The sequence below is a fragment of the Ursus americanus genome, chromosome 1, assembly GCF_024610735.1.
Source record: "Ursus americanus isolate L20-20 chromosome 1, mUrsAme1.1.p, whole genome shotgun sequence".
Taxonomy (NCBI): domain Eukaryota; kingdom Metazoa; phylum Chordata; class Mammalia; order Carnivora; family Ursidae; genus Ursus; species Ursus americanus.
The window spans coordinates 14,831,596-14,858,469 of record NC_142127.1 but is presented as its reverse complement, the minus strand read 5'-3'; the positions used below and the strand labels follow the sequence as shown (position 1 = coordinate 14,858,469).

General features: G+C 33.9%; 1 protein-coding gene across 1 annotated transcript in view; it reads left to right on the top strand.

The window, feature by feature from the left end:
• The window catches only part of ACTR3 (actin related protein 3), a 61,323-nt gene that overhangs the window by 15,374 nt on the left and 19,075 nt on the right, over window positions 1-26,874 (top strand). The window contains exons 2-7 of the mRNA XM_045804067.2: window positions 9,250-9,305; window positions 12,825-12,949; window positions 15,522-15,632; window positions 18,810-18,905; window positions 20,620-20,727; window positions 26,188-26,331. Of these exons, the coding sequence (XP_045660023.1) occupies window positions 9,250-9,305; window positions 12,825-12,949; window positions 15,522-15,632; window positions 18,810-18,905; window positions 20,620-20,727; window positions 26,188-26,331 (640 nt within the window). The remainder of the gene's footprint in view (window positions 1-9,249; window positions 9,306-12,824; window positions 12,950-15,521; window positions 15,633-18,809; window positions 18,906-20,619; window positions 20,728-26,187; window positions 26,332-26,874) is intronic.

The window sequence follows — 26,874 nt, the reverse complement described above, 5'->3', positions numbered from 1 at the left end:
CTAAAATTTTAATGATGGGCAAATGTTATCAGTTCAAAAGTTCTTTTACTTAAAGAAGTAACGTATGTGTACGGTTAGATCATTTAAGACAGAATAGTGTAAATTTAGAAAACGTAATTCTCCCTTCTCTCCGTCCTGCTGTCTGAAGACAATCACAATTTACTGTTTCTTTTGTAGAGTTCCAAAAGAAAAAACGTATGCATATTCTAGCATTCTGTAATAGAACTGTTCTTGATGTGTAATTTTATTTCTACTCTGCATGTAAATGTAAATTTGTTTACAATTGACATCAAAAAGATACCACATGAAAGTATCTTTGAAATTTCAGGGTATTTACAAAATGTAATTTCCCTGTTTAGAATTGACATTAAAAAAGGACTAGGTTTGAAAATATTCTTAAGATAGTGCAAGGTAACAAGTGCGAGGTAACAAAGTGTACTTTAAGCAGTAATAAAAGTACACACAGGTGAACACACATAAGTACGCACCATTTATTAAAGAATGGCAAGTTGGAAGGCATTAGGGCTCTACTAATTTTGCTTAAGAATCATACTGTGAAAATTGAATGTGTCCAAAAGGAATGATGAAAATGGATGATTTGAAAAGGGCCCCTCGAGGAAGTGAAGGATTAGGGTGAAATGAAACAAAAACAACAATGGAAAGAAGGATGAGCATTGTGTTGTGTAAGTGCTAGGATTTATGTGTTCTGTTCCTAACTATAATTATCAAGACTTTATAAGATTAATTCTATCTACTTTAGATATAACAGTGTGTTTCGCAGGGGGTTGAGGGTTATGAAAGTGAAGTGGGTATTTAGAGGAGTCTGGGAGGAAGTAGACATCAGACCATAGCATGTTGAGGAGTGGTCTTCAAATTAGTGAAATTAATTGAAATGTTCTAAAAAAGTGGGGGCTTGATTTTTCCAGTTAAACCAAGCTTGGATTCTTGGGCTAAGGCTCACTTAGTTATGGTGTATATATACCCTTTTTGCATATTGTTGTATTTCTTTTGTTAAGGATTTTTGCATCTGTATTCTTGATGGATATTGACCTGCCATTTTCTTTATTTGAAATAATCTTTCTGATTTTGGTATTAGAATTATGCTGTCCTCATGGAAGGCTTGAGATTTTTCTTCTGTTTTCTGAAAGAGCTTAATGTAAAATGATTGTTACTTCTTCCTTAAATGAGTGATAGAATTTACCAGTGAAACCTGCAGCTTGCTTTTTGGGAAGGTTACTGATAATTTCTTTAATAAGTTTGGGCTTATTCAGATAGATTTTTTGTTTCATCTTGTGTTGATTTTGGTAAATTGTATCTTTGAAGGAATTTGTCCATTACATCTTGAGTTTAATGTGATGGTATTGTTGTTATAATTTTTTTTTTATCATTTTCATGTCTATATGATCTGTAGTGTTAACCAGCTTTCCACTCCTTTTGTTGGCAATTTCTGTACTCTTTTTTTCTTGATCAGCCTATCTTTTTTCATGGTACCATCTTTTTCTTGTTGATTTTCTCTATTTCTTTCTTATTAACCTGATTTCTGCCATCCTGTTTATTGTTTATTTCTATTTATTTTGGGTTTACTTTACTTTCCTTTTTTCTAACTTTTTCAGAAATCTAGGTCACTGATTTTAGGCCTTTCAGTTTTTTCCAACATAAGCACTGAAAGTTGGAATTTCCCTTTTAAGCACTGTTTTAGCTGCATCCCACACACTTTGATGTTAAAACTTTTATTTTCACTGTTAATCAACTTGAAATAATTTCCCTTGCAACTTTTTCTTTGAGTCATGGATTATAGAGAAGTGTTTAATTTCCAAATGTTTGGGGGTTTATTTAGGTATCTTATTACTGTCGGTTTCTAACTTAATTCCTTTTTATTCAGAGAAATTGTATTTATGATTTTAATGTTTTACATTTATTGAGAATTGGTTTATGGCTTAGCAAAAGGTCTAGGTCAGAGATTGGCAGACTTCTCTGTAAAAGACCAAAATATTTTAGGCTTTGTGGGCCACATATGGTCTTTGTTTTAGGCTAACGGGCCAGGCATGGTCTCTGCTGCTGCTTTCCTCTCCTCTCTTTTCTCTTCCTTCTCCCAAAATGCAAAAAAAAAAAAAAAAAAAGAAAGAAAGAAAGAAGTAAAAACCATTTTAAAATCACTAGTGATACCAAAACAGAGCACAGGCAGAATTTTTTGGGGCCATAGTTTGCCCATTCATGGTCCAAATGAATGTACCATGTGTTACTTAGTAAGAATTCATATTCTGCATTTCTTGAGTATATTCTGTAAATATCAGTTAGATCAAAGTGGTTATTAATGTTGATCCTCTATGCTTTTACTGATTTTGGGTGTGTGTGTGTCTATCATTTTATCCATTTATATTTTAGGCAAAAATTCCTACTCTAAGAGTTGAATTACCTCAGCATTTAATTATGATACACTTGAAGTATGTTGAAACTTATGTTAATAGGCACATATACATTTAAGACTGTTATGTCTTGATGAATTTATCCTTTTATTGTTATAAAATTACTGTATCTCTAGTATTTACCCTTTTTCTTAAAGAGTAGTTTTATTTGATATCAATATAGCCACTCCAGGTATCTTAGGCTTGCTTTTTGCCTTCCATCCATCTTTTTTCATTCTCCATCTTTATATTTAACGTGCCTGTCATGCAGACAACGTATAGTTGGAGCTTGCTTTATTATTATTATTTTTAAATGTACTCTTTTAATTGGAGAGTTTTGTCTCTTTTAATGTAATAATGGATATGGTTGAACTTAGGTATACTGTTTATTTTAAAAAATTTGTTGTCCTTGTTTGTTGTTCTTTCCTCTTTCCTTCTTTTGTTTTTTTTTTTTTTAAAGATTTTATTTATTTATTTGACAGAGATAGAGACAGCCAGCGAGAGAGGGAACACAAGCAGGGGGAGCGGGAGAGGAAGAAGCAGGCTCATAGCGGAGGAGCCTGATGTGGGGCTCGATCCAGTAACGCTGGGATCACGCCCTGAGCCGAAGGCAGGCGCTTAACCGCTGTGCCACCCAGGCGCCCCTCCTCTTTCCTTCTTTTGAATTATTTGAATATTTTTTGAAATTCCATTTTAATTTACCTTTGGCTTTTTAACTATACCTCTTGGCATTTTTTTAGTGATTGAATTAGGGGCTATAATATACATCTTTAAGAAAAGTTGCTACTTACTGTTTCGCTAGAGTTAATTTAAAACTTCATGCAAAGAGTAGAGACCTTGCATCTCAGGAAGTCTCTTAACTCCCCTGCCTGCTGCTTCCCGTGCCTGTGCTTCCCACTGTCCTTTTATGCTGTAGTTGTTACAGATATTACTTCTATGTACAGTATAACCCCACAAGATAATATGACTTTTGCTTTAGTTATAAGTATGTTCAAAAAACTGAGTGTAAAAAATAGTCTTTTACATTTACCTGTTTACTGTTTCTGATGTTCTTTATTAATGCCTCACTGTCCCACTGGTATCATTTTCCTTCAGCGTGAAGAACTTTCTTTAGTCCAGGTTTGATCAAAGGCAGTGTTTGTTTTATTTGAAAATGTCTTCATTTCATTTTCATTTTTGAAGGATATTTTGGTTCCTATAGATTTTTGGGTTGACTGTTTTCCTGCCGTCTTCAGACTTTAAAAATGTTATTCCACTGTCTTCTGGGCCTAATAGTTTCTCATAAGGTGGTAGTAATTTGATTTTTGTTTCCTGTTAATGGGCCTTTTTCCTCCAGCTGCTTTCAGTATTTTTTCTTTATCTTTGATTTTTAGTTTGACTATGATGTGCCTAAGTATGGTTTCTTTGTATTTATTCTGCTCTGGTTTTCTTGAGCCTTTTAGATCTATAAATTGCTGTCTTTCACTAAATTGGTGAAGTTTTCTGTCATTTATTCCTTCAAAAAGTGTTTTAACCTGTGTCTTCTCTGTCTGGGACTTCAGTATATCACCTTTTTCATATTGTCTCCCAAGTTTCTGAGGCTCTATTCTTTTTTCTTCATGTTTCTTCTTTTAATTTTTCCCCCCTCTCTTTTTCAGATTAGATAATTTCTGCTGATTTGCCTTCAGGTTCACTGAGTATTTCCTCTGTTATCTATGTTCTGTTGTTTAGCTCATCTGGTGATTTTTGTATATCTGGTATTGCATTGTTCAGTTCTAGAATTTCATTTGTTCTTTATGTAGTTTTAGAGTTTCTGGTGATGTTTACTATGTTACTGGTCATTACAAGTGCACTTTTCTTTATTTCATTATGATAGTTATAGCTTCTTTCCAGTCTTTATCTGGTAATTCCAACATTTGGGTCGTTTTGTCTTCTGTTGAATACTTTTCCTTGGAGAATGGGTTACATTTTTAAATTTTTCATGTGTGGAGTAATTTTGGTTTATATGAAGATACCACCCTTGTTTGTTTATTTTCTTATTGATGAACATATGTTTTGCTTACAGTTTTGGGACATTATGAATAATGCTGTTTTGAACAAATGTGTACATGTCTTTATGTAGACATATGTTTTTATTTTGGGGGGGTATGTACTAGAAGTAGAATTGGTGGGTTATATGGTAAGTGAATGAATGTTTAGGTGTTTTCCAAAATAACTGTATCATTTTTGCATTCCAACTTTGAATGTATTAACGTTACCTCAGTGTACTTTTAATCTGCATTTTTTTTAACTCTAAGGAGTTGAGCCCCTTTTCATTTATAGCCATTTCTATTTCTTTTTCTTTAAATGGCTACTGTCTTTTGCCTTTCCTCTATCCTTTCTTTCCTCCTTTCCTTTTCATTTCCCCCTCTCCCTTTTCTGGGTATCCTATACATATTAAGGAGATTAATTTTTTGTTTTTGAGTACAGTTTTTCTCTGTTGGTCATTTTTCTTCTGGCTACTTTTGGTATGTTTTGTGAAGAAGTTTTTAATTTTTACATAGTTGAAATACCAATCTTTTTTAGTGTCTGGATTTTGAATTATAGTTGGAAAGCGTCTTCTACTCCAGGGTTATAAAGAAATTATCCTGTATTTTAAAACTTACGGTTTAATTTTTCTTTCCTTTTAATCTTTGATCCATTTAGACTTATATTACTTCAGCATGTATGGTATGGTATGTACCCAATTTAATTTTTTTCCAGATAGCTACAAAGTTTAGGTTTTTTTTGAAATTGTGGTAAAATATACACAACATCAGAACATTGTTAAGTGTACAGTTTAGCGACACTGAGTATATTCAGTTGTGCAACTATCACCTCCATGGTAAGAACTTTTTCGTCTTCTCAGACTGGAACCTCCAAACTGACTGGTATGTCCTACTTTCTGTCTATAAATTTGACACTCTAGGTACCTCATGTAAGTGGAATCATACAATATTTGACTTTTTGTGATTGGCTTATTTCACTTAGCATGATGTTCTCAGGGTTCATCCATATTGTAGCATGTGTCAGGATTTCCTTCCTTTTTAAGGCTAATATTCTACTGTTTGTATTTACCACAGTTTATCCTTTCACCTGACAGTGGACACTTAAGTTGCTTCCACCGTTTGGCTTATATGCATAATATTGCTGTGAACATTGGTCTTCAAGCCCCTGCTTTGTCTTTTGGGTATATACCCAGAAATGGCCTTGCTGGATCCTGTGGTAATTCTGTGAAGAACTGTCCTTTTGTTTTCCACAGCAGCTGTACCATCTACCTTACTACCAGGAATGTGCAAGGGTTCCAGGGTTTCCACAGTCTCACCAACATTTGTTCTTTTCCTCATTTCTTTTCTTTTCCTCTGTTCTTTTCTTTTCCCCTCCCTCCCTTCCTTTCTGTAATAGCCAATCTAATGGGTATGAACTGGCATTTAATTTGGTTTTGATTTACATTTCCTTAGTTATTAATGATGTTGTGCATCTTTTCATGTGTGTATTGGCTTTTTGTATATCTCTTTTTTGGAGAAATATCTATTCAAGTGCTTTGCTCATTTTTTAATTGTATTGTTTGTTTATTTTGTGGTTGAGTTGTAGGAGTACTTATATATTCTGGATATTAACTCTTTATCAGATAAAGATCTTCCTCCACTTAACAATGAGTTCACATCTGGAGAAACCCATTGTAAGTTGGAAATATCCTACGTCGAGAATGTATTTAATACATCTAACGTAGCAAACATCATAGCTTAGCCTAGCCTACTCTAAATATGCTCAAAAACTTACATTAGTCTACATTTGGACAAAATCATCTAATAGAAAGTCTATTTTATAATAAGGTAATATGTAATTTATTGACTACTGTACTGCAAGTAAAAAACAGAATGTTGTATTGGTCCAGAGTGATTATAAGTTTATTGGTTGTTTATTATGATCACATGGCTGACTGCGAGCTGAGGCTTACCACTGTTGCCCAGCATCACCAGATGAATCATACTGCATATTGCTAGCCCAGGAGAAGATCAACATTAAAAATTCAAAGTACAGTTTCTCCTGAGTGCGTATCACTTTTGCACCGTTGTAATACAGTCAAAAAATTTTGAGGTGGATCATTCTAAGTTGGAAACTGTGTGTGTATATGATTTGCAGGTGTTTTCTTACATTGTGTGAGTGCCTTTGCACTCTGTTGGTGTCCTGGGGTGCAGAAAAGTTACAAATTTTGATGATGTCTAATTTATTTTTTTGTTGTTATTGCCTGTGCTTTTAGCATCACATTCAAGAAATCATTGCTAAGTCCAATGTCAAGTTATTTGGCTCTGGTGTTTTAAATGTAGTAGAAATGATTAAATGTTGTGGTATATCCATATAGTTGATACGCTATAGGTAGCTATTTTTGTCTTTTGGGGAAGAGCACATTTATTTTGATTATGTATTGACTGTTCTGTGTTATGTTCATTGATTCTTCTTGTGTTTGTTCTGAAAGTAATTTATTGCTAAATATGCTCAGCCTAGGGAATTTGATTTTGACCATGGATGAAATATTGAATAATCTGGTGAACTTGATAAATGGAGATTTCCTTAAGGGAATTTGTACTGTAATATGGTTTCTACTTCAAATATCTTACTGCCATATTTGGGAGATGGTATTTATGCATATGAAAATAACAATATAGGCTTTGTATAGTGAGTGGTTATTGAAATAGAGTTTATTGAATAATGATAGTTAAAATGATCAGGAAGGACTTCATGAAGGCGTCCTAGGTTGTGGTGGGAGCATTTTGAGAGGGTGCAAAGTAAGCCCAGATAACACGTGATGGGGAAATTGCAAGTCATGTAGGGGAAAATAGTAACAAGTACAGTGTATTTTGAGCTGAGTTCACGGAAGCAAATGATGGGAGACACGTAAAAAGTTTAATTGTGGCTTATTGTGAAGTACTGTAATACTCAGCTGAAGGAATCAGAATCATGTAATTTTTTTTTTTAATCTGAAAGGGACTTTAGGAATTACAGTGAATCATTTTATAGAAGTGAGAACAAGTTTGTACCTAATTTTGTAGACAGTAGAGCTTCATTTGAAGATTTTTTGAGTTAGGCAGTGATTTTTAAGGAGATTATTCTATTTGTAGGGTTCATAGAATTGAAATTAAGGTATTCTGTTCTGCTACGGTATTGTGTATAATGACTTGAACTGCTGTGGTGATCAATGGCAAAAAAAAAAGTGGAGGGATTAGATAAAGGAATAATTAGGTATTAATCCTTTCACTAAGTGTTAAGAGAGTAGTGTTAGGGTGTTGTGGCTCAGACAGTTTTAGACTGTCTTATTTTGTAAGTATTGTGATAAGACATAAATAAGTCCGTTCCATTTGTCTACTGTAGGGGCAAAGTATATTGTTGGAGTTTAGAAAAGTTTTCATATAGAGGCAGTGATAAGTAACTTAAGTTTTATAGGATGGATAAGAGTTTAGCAGCTGCATTCAGTGTTGAAAGGGGAGCATCTTCTGTAGTTGGAACAGTATTAACAGAGGCTCGGTGGCATGAAATGAGTTGGTCTGTCCAGAAACTGTTAGCAATTTTATGGCTTGGGAGACTGGTGTAGTGTGTCAGGGCTGCTGGGAAAGGTGGTCAAGAGCCAGATGTTAAAGGAGCTTTTTTGTATGCCTTGCAAAGAAGTTTTATTGTTGATTTTTTAAATGTGGACAGTGGAGAATCTTGGAAGAGGTTTAGTCAGAGCATATCCCATTTGGATCAGTTTATGTTTTCTACTTATTTTTAGTGATTTAGCATATTTGGCACTCTTAGTTCTTGAACTTAGTTTTGGGACTAAAATATCCCTCAAAGAGAGCTTTTTTCCCTCCTTCTTATATTAGAAAAAAAAAATTCTGCAGATATTCTTAGAATCCAAGAATTTCACAGCAATTTACCTCCCTGCTCTTTAGCAGTGAGTTTGAATATGGAATAATATAAAATGTTGTTACTTTCTCTTTAAAGCCTGCTCATAGTTAATAGGTTTTAATGCATAGCCACAGAAAAAAATCCAGCTATCTCCTGTGTAGCTCACAGCATGCAGCTTATCAAAGCTCAGCTTTTATAGTTCCTAATCATGATCGTCATTATTTTTCTATTGTAAGATTATAGGCTGAATCCACTGTGGCAAAACATTTAAAAATTACAGTTATTTTGAATAATAATGCATTCAAATGGTATGAAAAATATGCAATAAAAATCTCTTTGTCACTCCTGCCTGTCACCTACCCAGTTCCTTCCCTGGAGACCAGCAAAATTAGTGACTGCTTTATATTCTTCAAGAGATATTCTATTCCTGTACAGTCAGATGTATTTTATATGTTCTTACCACTCTCCCTTACTTTTGTACAAATACAGTATACTTAAAACATTGTTCTGTCCATTGCTTTGTTCAGTTAACAATACATTTTGGAGATTGTTCCATATTAGTCCATAAAAAGATTCTTCAATCTTTTTTAGTAGCTGCATAACCTAAGAGTATACATTTAGCATATTTAACTAGTTTCTAATTTCATGTTTAAGTTATTTTCAGTCTCTTGCTGTTATAAGCAAGATTATAGCTAATGGTCTTGTTATATGTTATTTCACGTATGTATGAATATCCCTGTAGGATCAGTTTGTAGAAGTAGAATTTCTTGTTAAAAGCTGTGGGTATAATTTTGGTATAGCTTTGGAAAGTAGGGATGTTTAAATGCATTGAAGCTGTAGAATTTTGTATATTTACCCATAGTGGAATCTCACTTCATAACAAATGGAAATCTGAGAAATAAATTATAATCACTAAGATATTAGTGAAATCCTTATAATTTTCCTTTTTGTTTTGCAGGTATACAAAACTAGGATATGCTGGAAACACAGAACCACAGTTTATCATCCCTTCCTGTAAGTATTCTTTTAAGTCACAAATAAGCTGATTTAAAGATCTTTTTTGTAATAGTTAAAGTAAAAGATAATTGTTTCTGACACTAAGATTTAGTCCTTTAGAAACATGGTTTGCTCTGTGTGACCTCATTTCCATGCCTCTCACCATTCATTTTAGCTGTTTAGTTCTTCGTTTACCAAATCTACCAAATGTCTCTTTTTAAAAATTTAAAAATAAATGAGCTGATAATTAAACAATTTTTTGCTTTGAAGTTATTGCTGTTGATAGCACGTGGATGTAAATATTAAGTAGTGCATCCTCCATCACATACATATAGAGACTATTCTTTGGTGTGTGATGAACATGATTACCATTTGCCAGGCCTGGGCTTATTGACATCCCTGATGAGAGACCACATTTCAAAATAAGGATGGCATCTCATTTTTAGAGATGTTGACTTCAGCTGTTTTTTAATGTCTTATAACCATAATTACATTGTTTTGTTTTGTCCAGCCTGGCCATCAGTTTTCAGTAGTGTTTGTCTCTTAGCAGTTTTTAAAAAATACTCTCACACTTGGTTTGTTAGCGTTCTCATTTGTTAGTATGAATTATGTATCTGGTTCTTGATGGACATACTTTTGTACTTTTGACTTTCCAACAGTTTACCTTTTGTATATTGTATAGTTATACCTCTGATGTACTTGTCCTGCTGCCATATGAAGACTTGAATGTATCAGATGAAAAAACCTTTGGAGCCATTGCTTGGTGATATTGACTCCTAGAGTGTCACCAGTTTTACACAGGAGTTTATGTGACTGAATGTTTTCATGTATTGTATTCTTCTTAATTTATGAAAATAAGGAAATGGAAAAGTAAACATGTAGGATAGTGAAAAAAGCTTAGGTTTCAAATCAATGAAGTTGAGAACAAGGTAGAAATTATTGGGCTTGTCAGAAACTGCAAATGTTTAGTTTCACATGGGCACTCATTGGATGTGAATAGGTCAGTGGTTTTGTAATTAATGTCGCAAGGACAAAATTAAACGTGAAATATGGGAAATGAGTTGTCAAAATTGTATTTAAAAGGGGAGCTTATATATACACATACATACATATATATATATACATATGTATATGTATTTTATTTTTTTAATTTTAATTCTCTAGTAACCTGTTTGAACTTTGTACTTGTGATATACTTTTGGATACTTAACTACGAATTGATTGTGTAAGAACTTAGGCTACTACCAAGGGGTACAAACTTCCAGTTATAAAATAAGTAAGTCATGGAGATGAAAAGTACAGCATAGGGAATATAGTCAATAATACTGTAGTAGTGTTGTATGATGACAGATGGTGACTATACTTAACCATGGTGAGTGTTGAGTAATGAATAGAATTGTTCAATGAGTATGTTACATACCTGAAACTAATATGACATTTTATGTTGATTATACTTCAATTTAAAAAAAGCAAAAAAAAATTAGGCTGCTACCTAAACCTAATTCTTTAATACATAATATGGATTTTAGGTGACATTGATGAAATAGCTCATTCACGTGACTATAGTGGTCTTAGTTTGGTGGTACTATTGTCTTTTCCTTATGTTTTATTTATGCATGTTTGTTATCTACTCGGAAGGACAGGTTTTTTTTTTTTTAAACTTTTCCCCCACATTTATATATCAATATATTGATTGTTGTTTATTTTAAGAATTTGATGACAAATAGTAGCTTTTTTCCTGACTAATATGGAAGTACTTTTGTGGATCTGTACTTGACTTTGGTTATGTTTGAGTTTAGTGTTAGAGGCTTGTGTATGTTTATATTAGTTTCCTAAGGCCACCATAACAAAGACCAAAAACTGGGTGGCTTAAAACATTAGAAACTTACAGTTCTGGAGGCTAGAAGTCCAAAATCGGGGTGTCAGTAGGGCCATAATCTTGCTGACAGCTCCAGGGGAGAAACCCTCCTTGCCTCTTCTAGCTTCCCGCGTTTGCTGACAGTGCTTGGTGTTACCTTGCTTGTGTATGCATCACTCCAGTCACACGGCTGTCTTCTCCCTGTCTTCACATTGTATTCTGTGTGTGGCTGAGTCCAAATTTCTTTTTTTTTAAAGGACAGCAGTCATAATGGATTAGGGCCCACCCTAATAATCTCATTTTAACTCAGAAGACCCTTTTTCCACATAAGGTCACATTCTGAGGTACTGGCAGTTTGGACTGCAGCATACCTTTTGGGAAGACAGTTCAACCCATAAAATACCAATTTTGTTATTTCATAATTTATAATTTTTTATCAGGTGTTATGCTGTGATTAAACATTTTTTTCATGAGATTACTGATGTTTTATGTTCTTAAGTGGCTGTGTTGTCTTTGTTGGAGACCTATATAATCTTGATCTTTTGAACCTTAGGATTTTATCACCATTGTATCTAGTCTGTCTCTATTTTCATCTCTTTGCCAAACTATGCACTTTTAGTTTTCATTGTCTTTCTTATGAGACGTTGCAGCTTGTTAAAAACCCATCTTCCTGTTGAAAGGAGGTTTTTGATTTTGGAGTTTTTTTCACCCAATTTTAATGCTGCAAGTCCAGTGTTTATAATCAGCAGATATGGTTAATTGCCACTGATGAGCATGGGTATTAATCTGAAAAGCCTGTTTATATGGTTCATGGTTATTTGCAGACATCTTTGTTTTTCAGGAAACTTATAGTGAGCCATCTGGATGTCTGTGTACATTATAAATAAATTACTAGAGAAGCTTTCTAACATTTTGAAGGAGTAGACTGGATTTAGAATGTCATTCCTTCAGTATTTTCTACCCGTCTTATTAAGGATATAATTGATTATAAATGCAAGTGTAACATTTAAGTGCATGCAGATAATTATTTTGAATGACTGCTTAACTTGACAGATTCAGAAATGTATAACATACTTAAAATATATATAACAAGTTTTAAGTCAAGTACTGTGTGCTGGATTTCTGAAATTATTTGAGGGGATTATTGTGAGTTTTACCTAAATGATTTGAAATTTCCCTTTGTATGTGTGACTAAAGTTTAACAGAACCCTATGCCAATGTTATTTTTAAATTGCCAGTCTATAATAGTCCAAGTAGGAAGAAAGGTTTTTTTTAAAAAAACTCCCCTGGCAATTTTCCTATTTTCATTTGTTAGCATTTTTCAGTTTTTTCTTTCTGATTGTCCATCAAGCATATATTGACTTTGGTGGGATTATAATTTTACTCAAATTGAAATAGATCTTACATAGTTTAAAAAAATACAACTGAAACATTCCCACAGCAGTGCTTTTTTTGGCTTTTTACACTTGAGGCCTTGTCTCTAAATGGAAGTTGAGGTTTCATTGTGTTAAATGAATTTTGTCATCAATTTCTTAAATGACCTCTGTGCTTTAACAGTTTAATTGTGTTAGATCATATTTTGTATAATAATACTTTATAATGGAAGAAATATAAGTTAAAATTCTGTCTCACTTGAAAAAAGCAAACTTTGACATGTATAAATAACTTTTATTTTTAAGGTATTGCTATTAAGGAGTCCGCAAAAGTGGGTGATCAAGCTCAAAGGAGGGTGATGAAAGGTGTTGATGACCTAGACTTCTTTATTGGTGATGAAGCAATAGAAAAACCTACGTATGCAACAAAGGTACATTTTTATGATTTGTAAAAATAATATTTTCTTTTAAAAATTAGTTTGTTCAGGATGCCTGGGCGGCTCAGTTGGTTAAGCATCTGCCTTCGGCTCAGGTCATGAGCCCAGGGTCCTGGGATTGAGTCCTGCATCGGGCTCCTTGCTCCGTGGGAGCCTGCTTCTCCCTCTGCCTGTTTCTCCCCCTGCTTGTGCACGCTCTCGCTCTCTCTCTTTCTCTTACAAATGAATAAATAAAATCTTTAAAAAAAAAATTAGTCCAGTGATTGTGCCATCTGGAATTTTACTCAGTTATAGGCCTAATATCCTCAACCTCTTCACCATAGAAATTTCTTTTTTCCCTATGGCTTTTCCCAATATCGCTTTAACTCTTTTTTTTTTTTTTTTTAAATCCTGAGAGGAAAATTTTCACCCAAATGAGCAGTATTTTTTCCATACTCAGTAGATCTCAGAGCCGTCAATGTGAGTGGCTTTCTTTTACCTCCACATTGTCACATCTAGAGACATGTTTAGTTTTGAATATTGTGTTTGAGGTACCTGAGAGACATCTTATACATTGTTAGGCAGTGAAATAATGTGGCTCTTGGAACTCCTAAACAAAACAGCTGGAGACAAATATTTGGAAGGTAGCAATTAACCTCTAGAAAGGATGAAATTATTTAGGGGAGTGTACTTGGGAAGAGGCCCAAGATGGAGCCTGTTCAATCTACCATTTAGATTTGAATAGAAGAGGAAAAGCCTACAAAGGAGACTGAGAATCCGTGGTTAGAGAGACAGGGCTAGACAGGAAGGAATGTAAACAGTGTGGAATGCTGCTAATCTATCAAGTAAGTTAGAGCCCATATATTATTTACTGTCTTTAGCTATAAGGATGTCATTTGTAACCTTAATAAGAATAGTTTTAGAAGAGTGACAGCCCAGTGAGGCTGGGTTCAAGTAGGTTGGATTATGAATGTTAGGCCAGGAAAAAATGACAGTAATATTCTATGAGGTTCGGCTGTGATTGGGAGGCAGAGATAGTTAAGTAGACATGAATAGACAAGTTGTGAGGTTAAGATGGAAGAGATGTTTAAATGCTAATGTGAAGGAGCCATTAGATTTAAGTAACAGGAAAGATGGAGTCCAGTCGAGGTCTCTGAGAAAGGTAGAGGAATGGGATCCAGAGCACAGATGATCTAATTGATATGTGTGTGTGGGGTCTCTTACATTACAAAAAGGTGAAACGGGTAAGTATGGAATCAGTTTTATAGATTTGGTGAAGGGAGATTGGATTCCTGACTGTTGGCCTCTGCTTTCTCTGTGAAATACATAATGACATCATCTCTGCTGCCCAAGGGGTCGGGGGAGAAGGTGAAATATGAGTGATAGGGAGAACATTTAAAATTATCATCATGAAGAGTGAAGATGAGCAGAGTAGGGAAACGAAGACTTGCCATGCAAAGTTAGGTTCACTTGAGAACAGCAATTATGAGTTCTTAGTTTTATCCTCCTAGTTATGTATGTGTCTTCAGTATAATCAGCATTCTGGGTATAGACAAGTTTAGTGAAGGGTCATGCTAGGTTGGGTTTTTATAGTCAAAGTGATGGAGCATAAAATCTAAACTTCGTGTTTGTGTTTGTGTGTGTTTGGGCAGGTTTGATGGTTAGGGAATAATTACAAGAGCCAGTGGACTGCAAGTCTAATTGTGATCAGGAGTATAGTGGGCTGCTAGAGTGTGGTAGGAGGAGAAGAGGTTGTGATCAGAGAGGGATGTATTTGGATTTCAGGAATTTAGAGATAAGATAGTGATACTAAGACCAAACTGCAGCCAAAATGGAAAAGAAATCCTTGAAGGTGGTGAAGTCAGTGAGCTAAGACGCCAGAGTTTTTCTGCACTGATTCTGTTCTCTTAAACACATTTTTAAGTCTTCCAAATGCTACAAACAAACCAAAACAATGAAACTTCTCTCAGTCTTTACTCCTATTCTTTTTCCTCAGCCTTTTAGCTGTTGTTTTCCTCTTTCTTTTAAAACCAAACTTCTTGGGGTGCCCAGGTGGCTCAGTCGGTTAAGCGTCCGTTCTTGATTTCTGCTTAGTTTATGATCTCAGGGTCCTGAGGTTGGGTTCAGTGGGGAGTCTGCTTGAAATTCTCTTCTCTCCCTCTCTCCCATTCCCCCTGCTCACTCTAGTGCTCTCTCCCTCTCTCTCAAATAAATAAAATCATAAAAAAAACCCCTCAAACTTATTTAGTTTCAGATTCTTCGAGTGCAGATTATTATTAAGCTCTTTGTTAAATCCCATTGTATATATTAATCTTCATCCTTCTTGATTTGTCTGTGACAGGATTGCTCTGATGATTCTCTTCCTAATATTTACATTACGCATTTTAATTGAACCACCTGAAAATATGTTGTGGGAATAATTTCATTGATCTCTAAATAAAGTATGCATCTCCTAAGGATGATCCACAGTATCATTAAATCACACCTGAAAAATGGTGTCCTGATTTAATATTCTCCTTTTTTGGTAGTTTTATTTACTTTTGACATTAATAAGATTTCATTTGTGTTTTGTGTTTTGTTTTAATAGTGGCCAATTCGCCATGGTATAGTTGAAGATTGGGACTTGATGGAAAGGTTTATGGAACAAGTGATCTTTAAATATTTAAGGGCAGAACCAGAAGACCATTATTTTCTTTTGGTAAGTACAAATTATAGTTTCACCAAGGACATTTTTGAAGAAACTTAATGAGAACGTTTTCATCACATCTGTACTCACTAGGGCATACTTTATGGTTTATTAAATTGTCCTATGTCTAAAAGACTTTGTTACAATGCTGTGTCATCTTTAAGATTGTCCGGTTCTGGGTTTCAGTAGAGTTGTAATATATTGAAGCACCAAGGTTTAGGCACTTAGAAAGTTCTTTTCATAATTAATATGTAATCTTTATGATAGGAACAGTAAGGTTCAAAAAAGTTGGAAATGTGGCACTTTGCCTTTTTTTTTTATAACTGGTCTGATTATTATTTCACTAGTAATTCTTGGCAACAAAAGTACAGTACAAAAAATGTAATTTTTGAATTTTTCTTATTTTTATCAAAGCAATGCATGTTTATAGCTTACAAAAACCAACTGCTATAAAGATTTAAAACAAAAAAATAACACTCTCCTTCCTCACCTTTCCCAGCCTTTGATTCATATTACCTAGAGACAAACACTTTAAATTTTTAAAGAGCTTTTTGTGATAGTTACCTCATAAATTTAAACATGTTTTCTATTTCTTGTTTGTTTATTTAAATATTAGACACTACCTCCTGACTTCCTAAGTAGGAAAGATGAGGGTTTTGTTTCTTTTACCCTCCTTCTCTAAATCATAATCCCTGTCTTCTCCCCCTCCCTACAGTATAGTTATATGAAATCCATATTTTATATTTTATTGTAATTTGTGAATATTGTTTATGGGTAGACCATAAACATAAAGTTAAAAGAACTTTACAATAAACACCCACATGTACACAACCTAGACTCAAGTATTGATTTTATTATAATTGCTTTATGATATCAGGTTATCCATCACTTCATCTTATGTTTTTAATTATTTCAGAAAGAGTTGCAGATGGACTAGTTTCACCCCTAAATACATTAGCATGCATATCATCAACTAGAGTTCATTATTTGCTTATAATTCTTTTATGTATATAAAATTCACATGCTATAAAATGTATAAACCTTAACTCTGCCATTCTGTGGGTATTGACCAGGCTTTGGTAGACTTTATCTGAAGGTTCAGATAGCATGTATTTTTGGCTTTGAGCACCATCTGGTCTCTGCAGCTACTCAGCTCTGCTGTTGTAGCAGGAAAGCAGCCTTAGATGATACCTAAATGTGTTCCAGTAAAATTGTATTTACAAAAACAAGTGGTGAGATGGCTTTGTCTTACAGGATGCATGATACAGTTTGCCCATTTCCTGGTTTTAACAGATGTATACATCTGTGTAACCTAAACCCTTATCAAGATATAAAACATTACTATCAGTCTGGAAAGTTTTCTGATGTCCTTTCCTGATTAATTCCTGCCCCTGTGCCATAGAGGCAACCACCATTCTGATTTTTCCCAGCACAGATTGGTTTTGCCTATAACTTTATATAAATGGAATTATACAAGATGTGCTCTTTGGTAAGACTTCATTTAGCATAATCTTCGAGACTCATCTACATTGTTGCATATACCAATAATTTGTTGCTGAATCATATTCTCTTGTATGAATATGCCTCACTATCCATTTTCTTGATGATTACCTGGGCTGTTTCTAGTTTTTGACTGTTAAGAATATTTTGGTTTTTGTGAACATTGTTACACAAGTCTTTTTGTGGACATGTTTTCATTTGTCTTACATAAATACCTAGATACCGCACTGCTGTGTCATAGGGTAGGTGCATGATTGGTTTTATTGGAAACTTTCAGAACTTTTTCTAACGAGTTGTACCTTTTTGCACACCCACCAAAAATGTGTTAGCAATCTGGTTGCTCTACATTCTTTCCAATGTTTGGTGTGTCAGTCTTTTTAATTTTAGCTGTTCTGGTGGGTGTGTAAGATTTCTCATTTTGGTTTTAATTTGCATTTTCCTGATGACTAATGTTTAGCACTTTTTTATGTGCTTATAAGCTATTAGTATATTTTCCTTGGGAGGTCTTCTGATTATATTTTATTTTATATAGAACTTCTGTTTTTCTTAGAGTTTATAATTTAACTGCCTTGTTTTTTTTCACTTTGCTTAATTTTGTATGTATCTATCACTAAATTATCTCCAAAGCCTTGAACATAGTTCCAAAACTCTTTTAAATAAGTTTAAACACATCAGGTAGTTTAGCTGTTAAAGGTTTTACATGTGTACAAAGTCTACTCCTAGTTGACCATTTTCTTTAAAAACCTTATAGTGTTTTTTAAATTAACAAAAAGATTTAATTTGCAAAGAATTCAAGTTTTATTCATGTTTCTCTGTAATTTGTGCTTTTGAAATTTAAGGAATCCTTACCTCAAGGTCAAAAACATCATTCTTCTGCATTTATGAAGTTTGAAAGTTTTGCCTTTTATTTTAAATATTTGAGATAACAAAAAGAATTGTCAAATCAGATTCATAAGAATCAGAGGTCTTACCCAGTTTCAAGCTTTAATAATTTAAATGATTTAAGTAATCACGAGGCTTAGGGGAAACACGGAGTCCGGGATTGCAAGTACTGTTTCCTCACTCCTCTCTCGCCTCATTAGAATGTGTTCTGGCCCAGACTTCATCTGCAGGTTTCTAAATGATGCCTGTGGTCATATAAACTGAAGAGAACTGTGTAAATATCTCTATTTTAATACTCTTAGCAGTTATATAACTTAAATAACAGTTTCCAAGAAGCATGGCATAAATTTGTAGAATCTTGGCTTATTTACTGTAGTTGTAAACAGACCCGGTACATCCTAGTGAAAACATTCCATAGGTGAGAATTCTGCCACTAGAAACACCATTGGTATGTCTCCCTGGGGGTCTGTCATTACCCTTTTATAAGATGATTTGACTAGGTCTCCCTTCTCTCTCTCTCTCTCTCTCTCTCTCTCTCTCTCTCTCCTTTTATCAGTGTTTACTGGTGTAATGTAGGAACTTGGTTTCTTTATTTGTGTGTAGAATATATTGTTTTCATATATGCATAGACCTGTTGGAATTCTTTATATAGTTTTCTTTGGTCTATGTGTCTATCTTTGTATCTCTAAATTTAACTAAAATTTTTAAATAAAATTTTTGACATAAAGTATTTCTTGTTTAACAATTGCCTATGAAATTGTCGAATAATCTGATCTTGTCTATTTAAAATGTTACTAAATTTCATAGACTGAACCTCCACTGAATACTCCAGAAAACAGGGAATATACTGCTGAAATAATGTTTGAGTCCTTCAATGTTCCAGGCTTGTACATTGCTGTGCAGGTAAGAAAGTTCACAAGTCAAGATAAGCTTGACTCTTGAATTTTTATCTGGTTTAATTCACTCTTTAAAAATATATTTTTTATGACCTCAAAGCATTTCATAGTTCTCTCCTGACTCAATAATTTAGGAATCATAGAAAATAGAGTTAGTCAGCAAAAGAGAAATGTTGAAGGAAGGAAGTTAATGATCTTTAGATAATTCAAGGCTTTTCATGGGACAGAAATAAGGGTATTAATATTTATTGAATGTTTATTCCAGGTCAAGAACTTTATATACATTTTCATTTATCCTTGAAACATTTGTTGTGTCCTTTTTTCATAGTTTGTTTTGATTGACTTACTGCTGGGTGTATTTGACCACCTTCCCCTTTGTGCTCCTTTGTATTCTGTGTATCATAAATCCCTGTAATATTTTATTGAACTTACTTTGTAAATATATCTTCATGGAATAGCTTCTTTCCCACCTCTTAGGATCACAGCTCACCTCTTGTTTTTTAACCCTGTAGTGAATGTGATGCATAGCATATCACAAATGCTTAATAAGTATGTAAACTATTGTATAGTTCTCTTAGGTAGCAATGATTATGAGGTATGATCCTGTGTTAAAATAGGAGGGTGGCCTAGATAACTTTCTAGGTCCTGTTCAGCTATTATATTGCAGGTAGGTGAAAGTTTAGCTCGGTTTTTGATTATTGGCCATATATCTTATTGGAGGCTTGGATTCTGTGAAATTCAGTTTTTAAAAAATGAACTAGCTGTGTTCATTTCTTAATTTGTAATCTTAAAAGAATTGTACTTTATTGCCCGCGCCAATCTTTTTCATAGAAAAATGTAATTTCATCAACTTTGTTTCCTAATTAAATTATAATATTTAAAAGTATATAATGGCTTTTTCTGTGGTTAAATACCTTGTTATATATTCCTAAATGCCTGTTGCACTTAGAAAATTTGGAGCTAATCTTATGATGGAGATACTTGTTTATAGCCATCTATGTATGGAATAACTGCTGATTGGGTGCTTGTGTATTTCTTTACCTTACTTAACACTTTGTGGTTTGTGTACAGGCTAGCCCATATAAACATAATTTTAAGTCCTGGCAGTCTTAGTACTGTGATACTTCATGTTAGTCTTCCCCATTTTGGCCCTTGTAAAAACATGGAAAATTTATAACTATGCCCCTAAAAGTATATAAGCCTGTAACTTTGTCTTAAAATGTAGGATGTGAATAATTTTATTGCATAATGTAATTAATTTTGTGTATTTTCTTGCCAGAGATGACTATAGTTGACCCTTGAACAACACAGGTTTGAACTGTATAGGTCCACTTATATGCAGATTTTTTCAATAAATATAATAGAGTACTGTAAATGTTTGTCTTCCTTAAGATTTTCTTAACATTTTTTTCTCTAACTTATTTTATTGTAAGATTCAAAATCTGTGTTAATCGACTGTTTATGTTATTGATACTGCTTCTGGTCAACAGTAAACTATTGGTAGTTCAGCTTTTGGGGAGTCAGAAGTTATACTTGGATTTTCAGCTGCTTTTGTTGGAGGGATCACTGCGCCTAACCCTGGTATTTGTTGTTCCCCTAACCCTGGTGTTCAAGAGTCAACTGTACATTTAAAATTGAAGTACTCCAGTGAAATATTTTTTTCTATTAACTCTTTGTGCTTGTTTTTATTTTCTTGCCGGTCATATTTCTTTTTGTCTAAGGCTGTTCTTGCCTTAGCTGCATCCTGGACCTCAAGACAAGTAGGAGAACGGACATTGACCGGTACAGTAATAGACAGTGGAGATGGTGTCACTCATGTCATTCCTGTGGTAAGGATATTTTAAAATTATCAAATAGTCCTATCAGATAACAAATCTGGAAGAGTTAAATGGTATGAAATTAATACCATTTTTAAAAAATTTTAAATATTTGAAAAATTTGCTCTGATTTGGCCATTTGTTCAGCTAGTGCTGTATTTTGCTCAAATTAATACTAAAATTCTATAAACAAATTTCAGAATCTTTCTTTTGCTATATAGGTTTGTACTGTAATTCGAATATGATTTAAAAATATTAGAAATTGTTTCTCATTCATAATTAGAAAATGTTGGAGTAACTGGAATGGAAATATATTATGCCTTTTTAAAGATTTTATTATTTGTTAGAGTGTGAGCAAGAGCATGGGTGGTGGGGTGGGGAAGAGGCAGAGGGAGAGGGAGCCTGATGTGGGGGCAAGGTCCCAGGACCCTGGGATCAGGACCTGAGCTGAAGGTAGATGCTTAACCAACTGAGCCATTCAGGTGCTCCTATGCCTTTCTTTTCTTAAACATGGAATTCTGTTTTCTGGTTTGGATGTGTCTGTGTTGTATAGGTTAGCCAGTTGATAGTCTCTCTTATCGTTAATTAATAGATTTCAGTTTGGTGCATAGGTTAACTAAATAACAGTTTGTTATAAGCACGTGGCCATTAATGACTTTTGGGAATTTTATTTACTCATTTATTTAAATTAAGCTCAATGCCCAGTGTGGGGCTTGAACTCACAACCCAAAGATCAAAAGAACTACTGACTGAGCCATCCAGGTGCCCCTAGAAATTATTTTTTTGAATAAAAGCTCAAGTTATGATTGTGTTTTATGGTTTGGATTTAGTAAAGCATATTAAGAAAAATGCATCAGATTGGATTATTTATCAGAGATGGCGTTTTTTCTGCCAAGGCCTTTGTGCTTCCAATTTTTAATGACAAATTAGGGTTTTTATTGTGCCTAATACATTCAAAATGACTACTTGAAATCATACTGATAGTATTAGATAGGTATATAGATAGTTTATCTTTTATTTTTTTTATTTTTTTTAAAGATTTTATTTATTTAACAGAGAGGACAGCCAGCGAGAGAGGGAACACAAGCAGGGCGAGTGGGAGAGGAAGAAGCAGGCTCATAGCAGAGGAGCCTGATGTGGGGCTCGATCCCACAACGCCGGGATCACGCCCTGAGCCGAAGGCAGACGCTTAACGACTGCGCCACCCAGGCGCCCCATAGATAGTTTATCTTTTAAACTTTTTATATTATATTGAATATTCTGTAAGAAATGAAATTATTTTGAACTTATTTCTTCATTACTAATCATTCCTATTTTTATTGCATCAGGCAACCTCTGTTGAGGATTACATCCTCAGGGTGACTACTTTTAGATTAGATGTCATAATCTACCCTCCCAATGTCCTAATAGTTTTAGTAATAATTGCCCTTTTTTTAGTAAAAGCTTTCTTGAGATATAATTTACACACCAATAGAGTTCACCCATTTAGAGTGTATACTTACGTGGTTTTTTGTATACTCACATAGTGCATCCATTACCACAGTCAATTTTAGAACATTTTTATTACTCTAAAAAGAAACCCTGTATCCGTTAGCAGTCAGTCTCCCCCTGATAACCTTAGCCCCGGCAACCACTCATATACTTTCTGTCTTGATAGATTTGCCTTTTCTGGAATCATACACTTTGTGGTCTTTTGTGATTGGTTTCCTTCATGAAGCCTTAAGTTTTCAAGATTTATCCAAGGTGTACATGTATAGTACTTCATTTCTTATTACTGCCAAATAATATTTCATTCTATGGCTATACCAGATTTTATTTTGCCATTGGAGTATATTTTAATATTTTGGAAATTGGGATGTGGCCATTATTTCATGTTTTTTTTTTTTTTTTATAGTTGACAACATATTTTAGTGCTACATAGAGATACTTAAGATTTTCATTTAAACCTCAGAATCTGTAATGTAGGTTATATTGAAACCTCAGTTTACCCATTAACAGCGCAAATAAATGAATTGCCTAAGATCACCAAATAGTACCTTGTGGAGGTAGGATTCAGACTGGTTCTATCTGACCCCAGTCTTAACATCTGCACAACTAATCAATGATATTAGTATCTTGATAATATTCAAATAGGTAATTTTCAAATATAAGTTACCAGCATGAAAAAGAATGAATTTTCATAAGGATATTAAGAATTGGATACTCCTGTGTTTTGTTCTCTTTTCATTCTTTTTAGCTTTCTTTTGAATTAATGGAGTATTTTTGTAATTTATCTTTATATCCTTATTGACTTAATTAGTTATATTCTTCTTTGTTGTCATTTACTTATTTTTTGGTGGTTGCTCTAGGGTTTATAATAAACATCTTTAATTTATAATCTAAGTACAGATAATGTTCTACTATTTTATAAATAGGAAGTGTACAATAATGTACTTCCCTTCTGCCCTATAATGGTTACTCATTTTACTTCTCCATGTTACAAACTTTATAGTACATGATTAATTTGTTTCATTTAAGTAGTATATTAGTTTTGTTAGGGCTGCTGTAATAAAGTACCACAGACTTAGTGGCTCAAACAATAGAAAATTAATTTTTTCACAGTTGGAGGCAATAAAGTTGGAGATCAAGATGTTGGCAGGGTTGATTTCTTCTGAGGCTTCTCTGTGTCTTCTATCTAGGTGGCCTAATTTTCTCCATTTGTCTGCACATTGTCTTCTTGTGCGTCTGTGTTCTAATCTCTTCTTTTAAGAACATAAGTCATATCAGATTAGGATGTACTCTAATCACCTCATTTTAACTTAATTACCTCTTTAAAGTCCCCATCTCCAAAAACAATCACATTGTGAGGTATTGGGAGATGGTACTACAACATACGAATTTTGGGTGGGGTAGGACATGTCAGCCGAGAACAAATCACCATCTTTAAAAGAGATTTTGAAAAAGATAAACTTCTTTTATATTTACGCACTTAGCATTTCCAGCGCTTGTTTCCTTTGGAAGGTCCAGATTTCCATCTAGCATCATTTTCTTTCTGCTAGAGTGATGGCCCTTGGCGTTGCCTTTTTTTTTTTAAAGATTTTATTTATTTATTTTAGAGAGCATATGTGTGTGTGGGGGTGGAGGGGAGGGAGGGACTAAGGGGGAGAGGGACAAGCAGGCTCACATTAAGTGGGGAGCCCTGCAGAACCAGTCCCACAATGCTGAGACCATGGCCTGAGCTGAAATCAGGAGTTGGATGCTCAACCAACTGAACCACCCGGGCACCCCGGCCTTAAGTACATCTTATGGTGCTGGTCTACTGACTGGGACCTCTTTCAACTTACGTACATCCTTTGAAAAAGTATTTTGCTTGCATTTTTGAAAGATTTTTTACTTGGTGTAGAATTTTAGGTTGATAGTTTTTTCCTTTCAGTATTTTAAAGAGGTAGTTCTAATGACTTTTGGCTTACATTTTTTCTGAAAGTAAGTCCGCTGTCCTTCCTGTGCTTGTTTCTTTGTGATATTTCTTACTTGTCTGGCTGCCTTCAGGATTGTGATGTACCTAAATGTGTTCTTTTTTTCCCCCTTTTTTCTTTTTTCCACTTCTTGAGGTTTGGGTTTGTTGAACTTCTTGAAACTATATAGATTTGTAGTTTTTTTAATCATACCTGAAAAGTTCTTTATTATTTCTTGACATTTTTTCTGTCCCTTCTTTTCCTCCTTATCTTTGGGTACTCTAATTACATGTCTCTTAGACTGCTTGAAGTTGTCTTACATGTTACTGGTGCTCTGTTTATTTTTTTTCCCCAATCTTTTTTTTTTCCTGTATTGTTTTAAATAGTTCTTTCTTTGTCTTCAAGTTCACTTCTGTCTTTATTGTTTAGTTTGCTATAATAATCACATTTAGGATACTTTTTATTTCAGATATATTATTTTTCTTCATAGAAGTTCTTTTTGGATCTTTTTATATCTTCCTTTTATCATTCATGTTTCCATTGATCTTCTTGATCATGTGGAGTATATAGTAGTTGTTTTAATGTCTTTTTCTAAAATGCTATTATCTTTGATATTTCTGTTTCTTTCTCTTTTGATTTTTTTCCCCAGTCAAGGGTTGTATTTTCCAGCTCCTTGCTTGCTTATAGTTTTTCACTGGGTAGTGTATGTTCACATTGTTATGTCCTGGATTTGGGGACTTTAAAAATATTTTGATGTTTTTTTCCTTGGGACACAGTTAGGTTACCAGGAATCAGTTTGATCCTTTCAGGGGCTCCTTTTAAACATTATTGAGCAAGTCCAGAACAGTCTTTTGTCTGGTCCTACTTTGTCCCCACTCTTGAGGCACTATTCTTTTGAGGATTCTGCTCAATGTCCTGTGTTTGAGGTCTTGATACTCTGGCTAATGGGAACATGAACTGTTCTCAGCTACACATAAGCTTTGGGGATTGTTTTGTTCCCACCTTTCCAGAGGTTTTTTCCTCTGGCTTTGATGGTTTCCTAACATGAATGTGATGAGTACTAGTCAGCTAAGGTGTTACTTTTCATATCTCAGAGCTCTGTGTCATTACAGCTCTTTCAGCCTTAGTAGTTTGACATGTAAACTGTAGTCATTTTGACTTCCCTAAAATCTAAATTCTGTATCCTCAGCTTAATGAGACTTATCTGACTCTGCTTGGGTTCTCCCTCCTGTTATTGCTGCCGGGGAACTCTTCCTAGGCAGTGAGATGGGATGTTTATAGCACTCCATCTTGTTTCTTTTCCCTTCTCATTGGGAACACTGCCCTACTCTGCATGTTCAGTGTCTGAAAAATGTTTATTTCATTTAATTTGTCCTGTTTTTTTCTTTAAGGTGAGAGAATAAATCCAATCCCTAATACTCTGTCATGGCCAGATGATATTCTTTGTTAATGAAATTTAATTGTATTACATATTTTTTTGTACTTCCGACTCATATCAATAAATTTATGAATTCATTGTGTAGAATTTAATTATTTGGCATTATGATAATGCATAGAATGCCTCAGCCTTTTGAAATTGGTATCCACTTCATTAGGAAAAATGAGTTTGTGGATTAATGATTAAATTTCCTACAGTGCTATCTAAATTGTTTACTGAAATTATAAAAGATTTTAAAATAATTTCCTATCTGGTCCGCTATCAAAACATTTAAAACTTCTGAAATTCATAATTTCTGTGCTGTTCTGTCATTTCAGTCTTAGTTATAATAACTCTTACCAGTTAAAGAATAATCTAAATTGTTGGCCATTCTTGTTCATAATATCTGTGCAGTATTGTAAATTATATAATACGGTATTGTGAGGAATACTGTTGAAGAATAAAGACTGGAAGAATTCTCCTGGGATAAATAGCAATACTTGGGAATATAAACACACTAACTTGAGAAATTAATCTTTGATGGTTATTTAGGTCATATTAGTTTTGAATAATTGAAAGTAAATTTGCCACTCTTTTATTTTATTTTTTTTTCCCATCTAGGCTGAAGGGTATGTGATTGGCAGCTGTATTAAGCACATTCCAATAGCAGGACGAGATATAACATATTTTATTCAGCAGTTGCTGAGAGACCGAGAAGTAGGAATCCCTCCGGAGCAATCCTTGGAAACTGCTAAGGCAGTAAAGGTAAAAGTAATGATGAGAGTGTAATTCAGTTCAAAATTAAAGTCAAATTTACAATATTAACATGAAAAACACTCAGGTGAAGAACAGTACTTAAAAAAACCCTTTTGTTCAGCCAGTTATAAATTATTACTCTTAATTATATATATGTTTTCTCTGTATTTCTTGTAAGGAAATTTTGTAGGATTATCAACTCTGTGCCGGTTGTCTCCACTTTCCACATTTGAGTCAAGAACATTTGTACCAACTGACTTTAGCATACATTTTTGTGATTATTCCCTGTAGTAAAAATAATTAGATCACTTCAGAGTCCTTGTATCTCAATTTTTTCACTGAATTCTTTATTTTAATCCTAACAATTTTCTGTTAAAAAATTTTTTTTTGATGTAATTGTTTCATTTCACTACAGAATAGAGATGGTGTTTGGCTCAAGTGATATGGCAAATAGAAGAGAAATCTGAAGACTGTTTAAGGTGTTTTAATAATTTGTATGTTATGTAAGTCTTTGTTAGATCAGTGTTTCATGTAAACTGTCAAAATACTTAG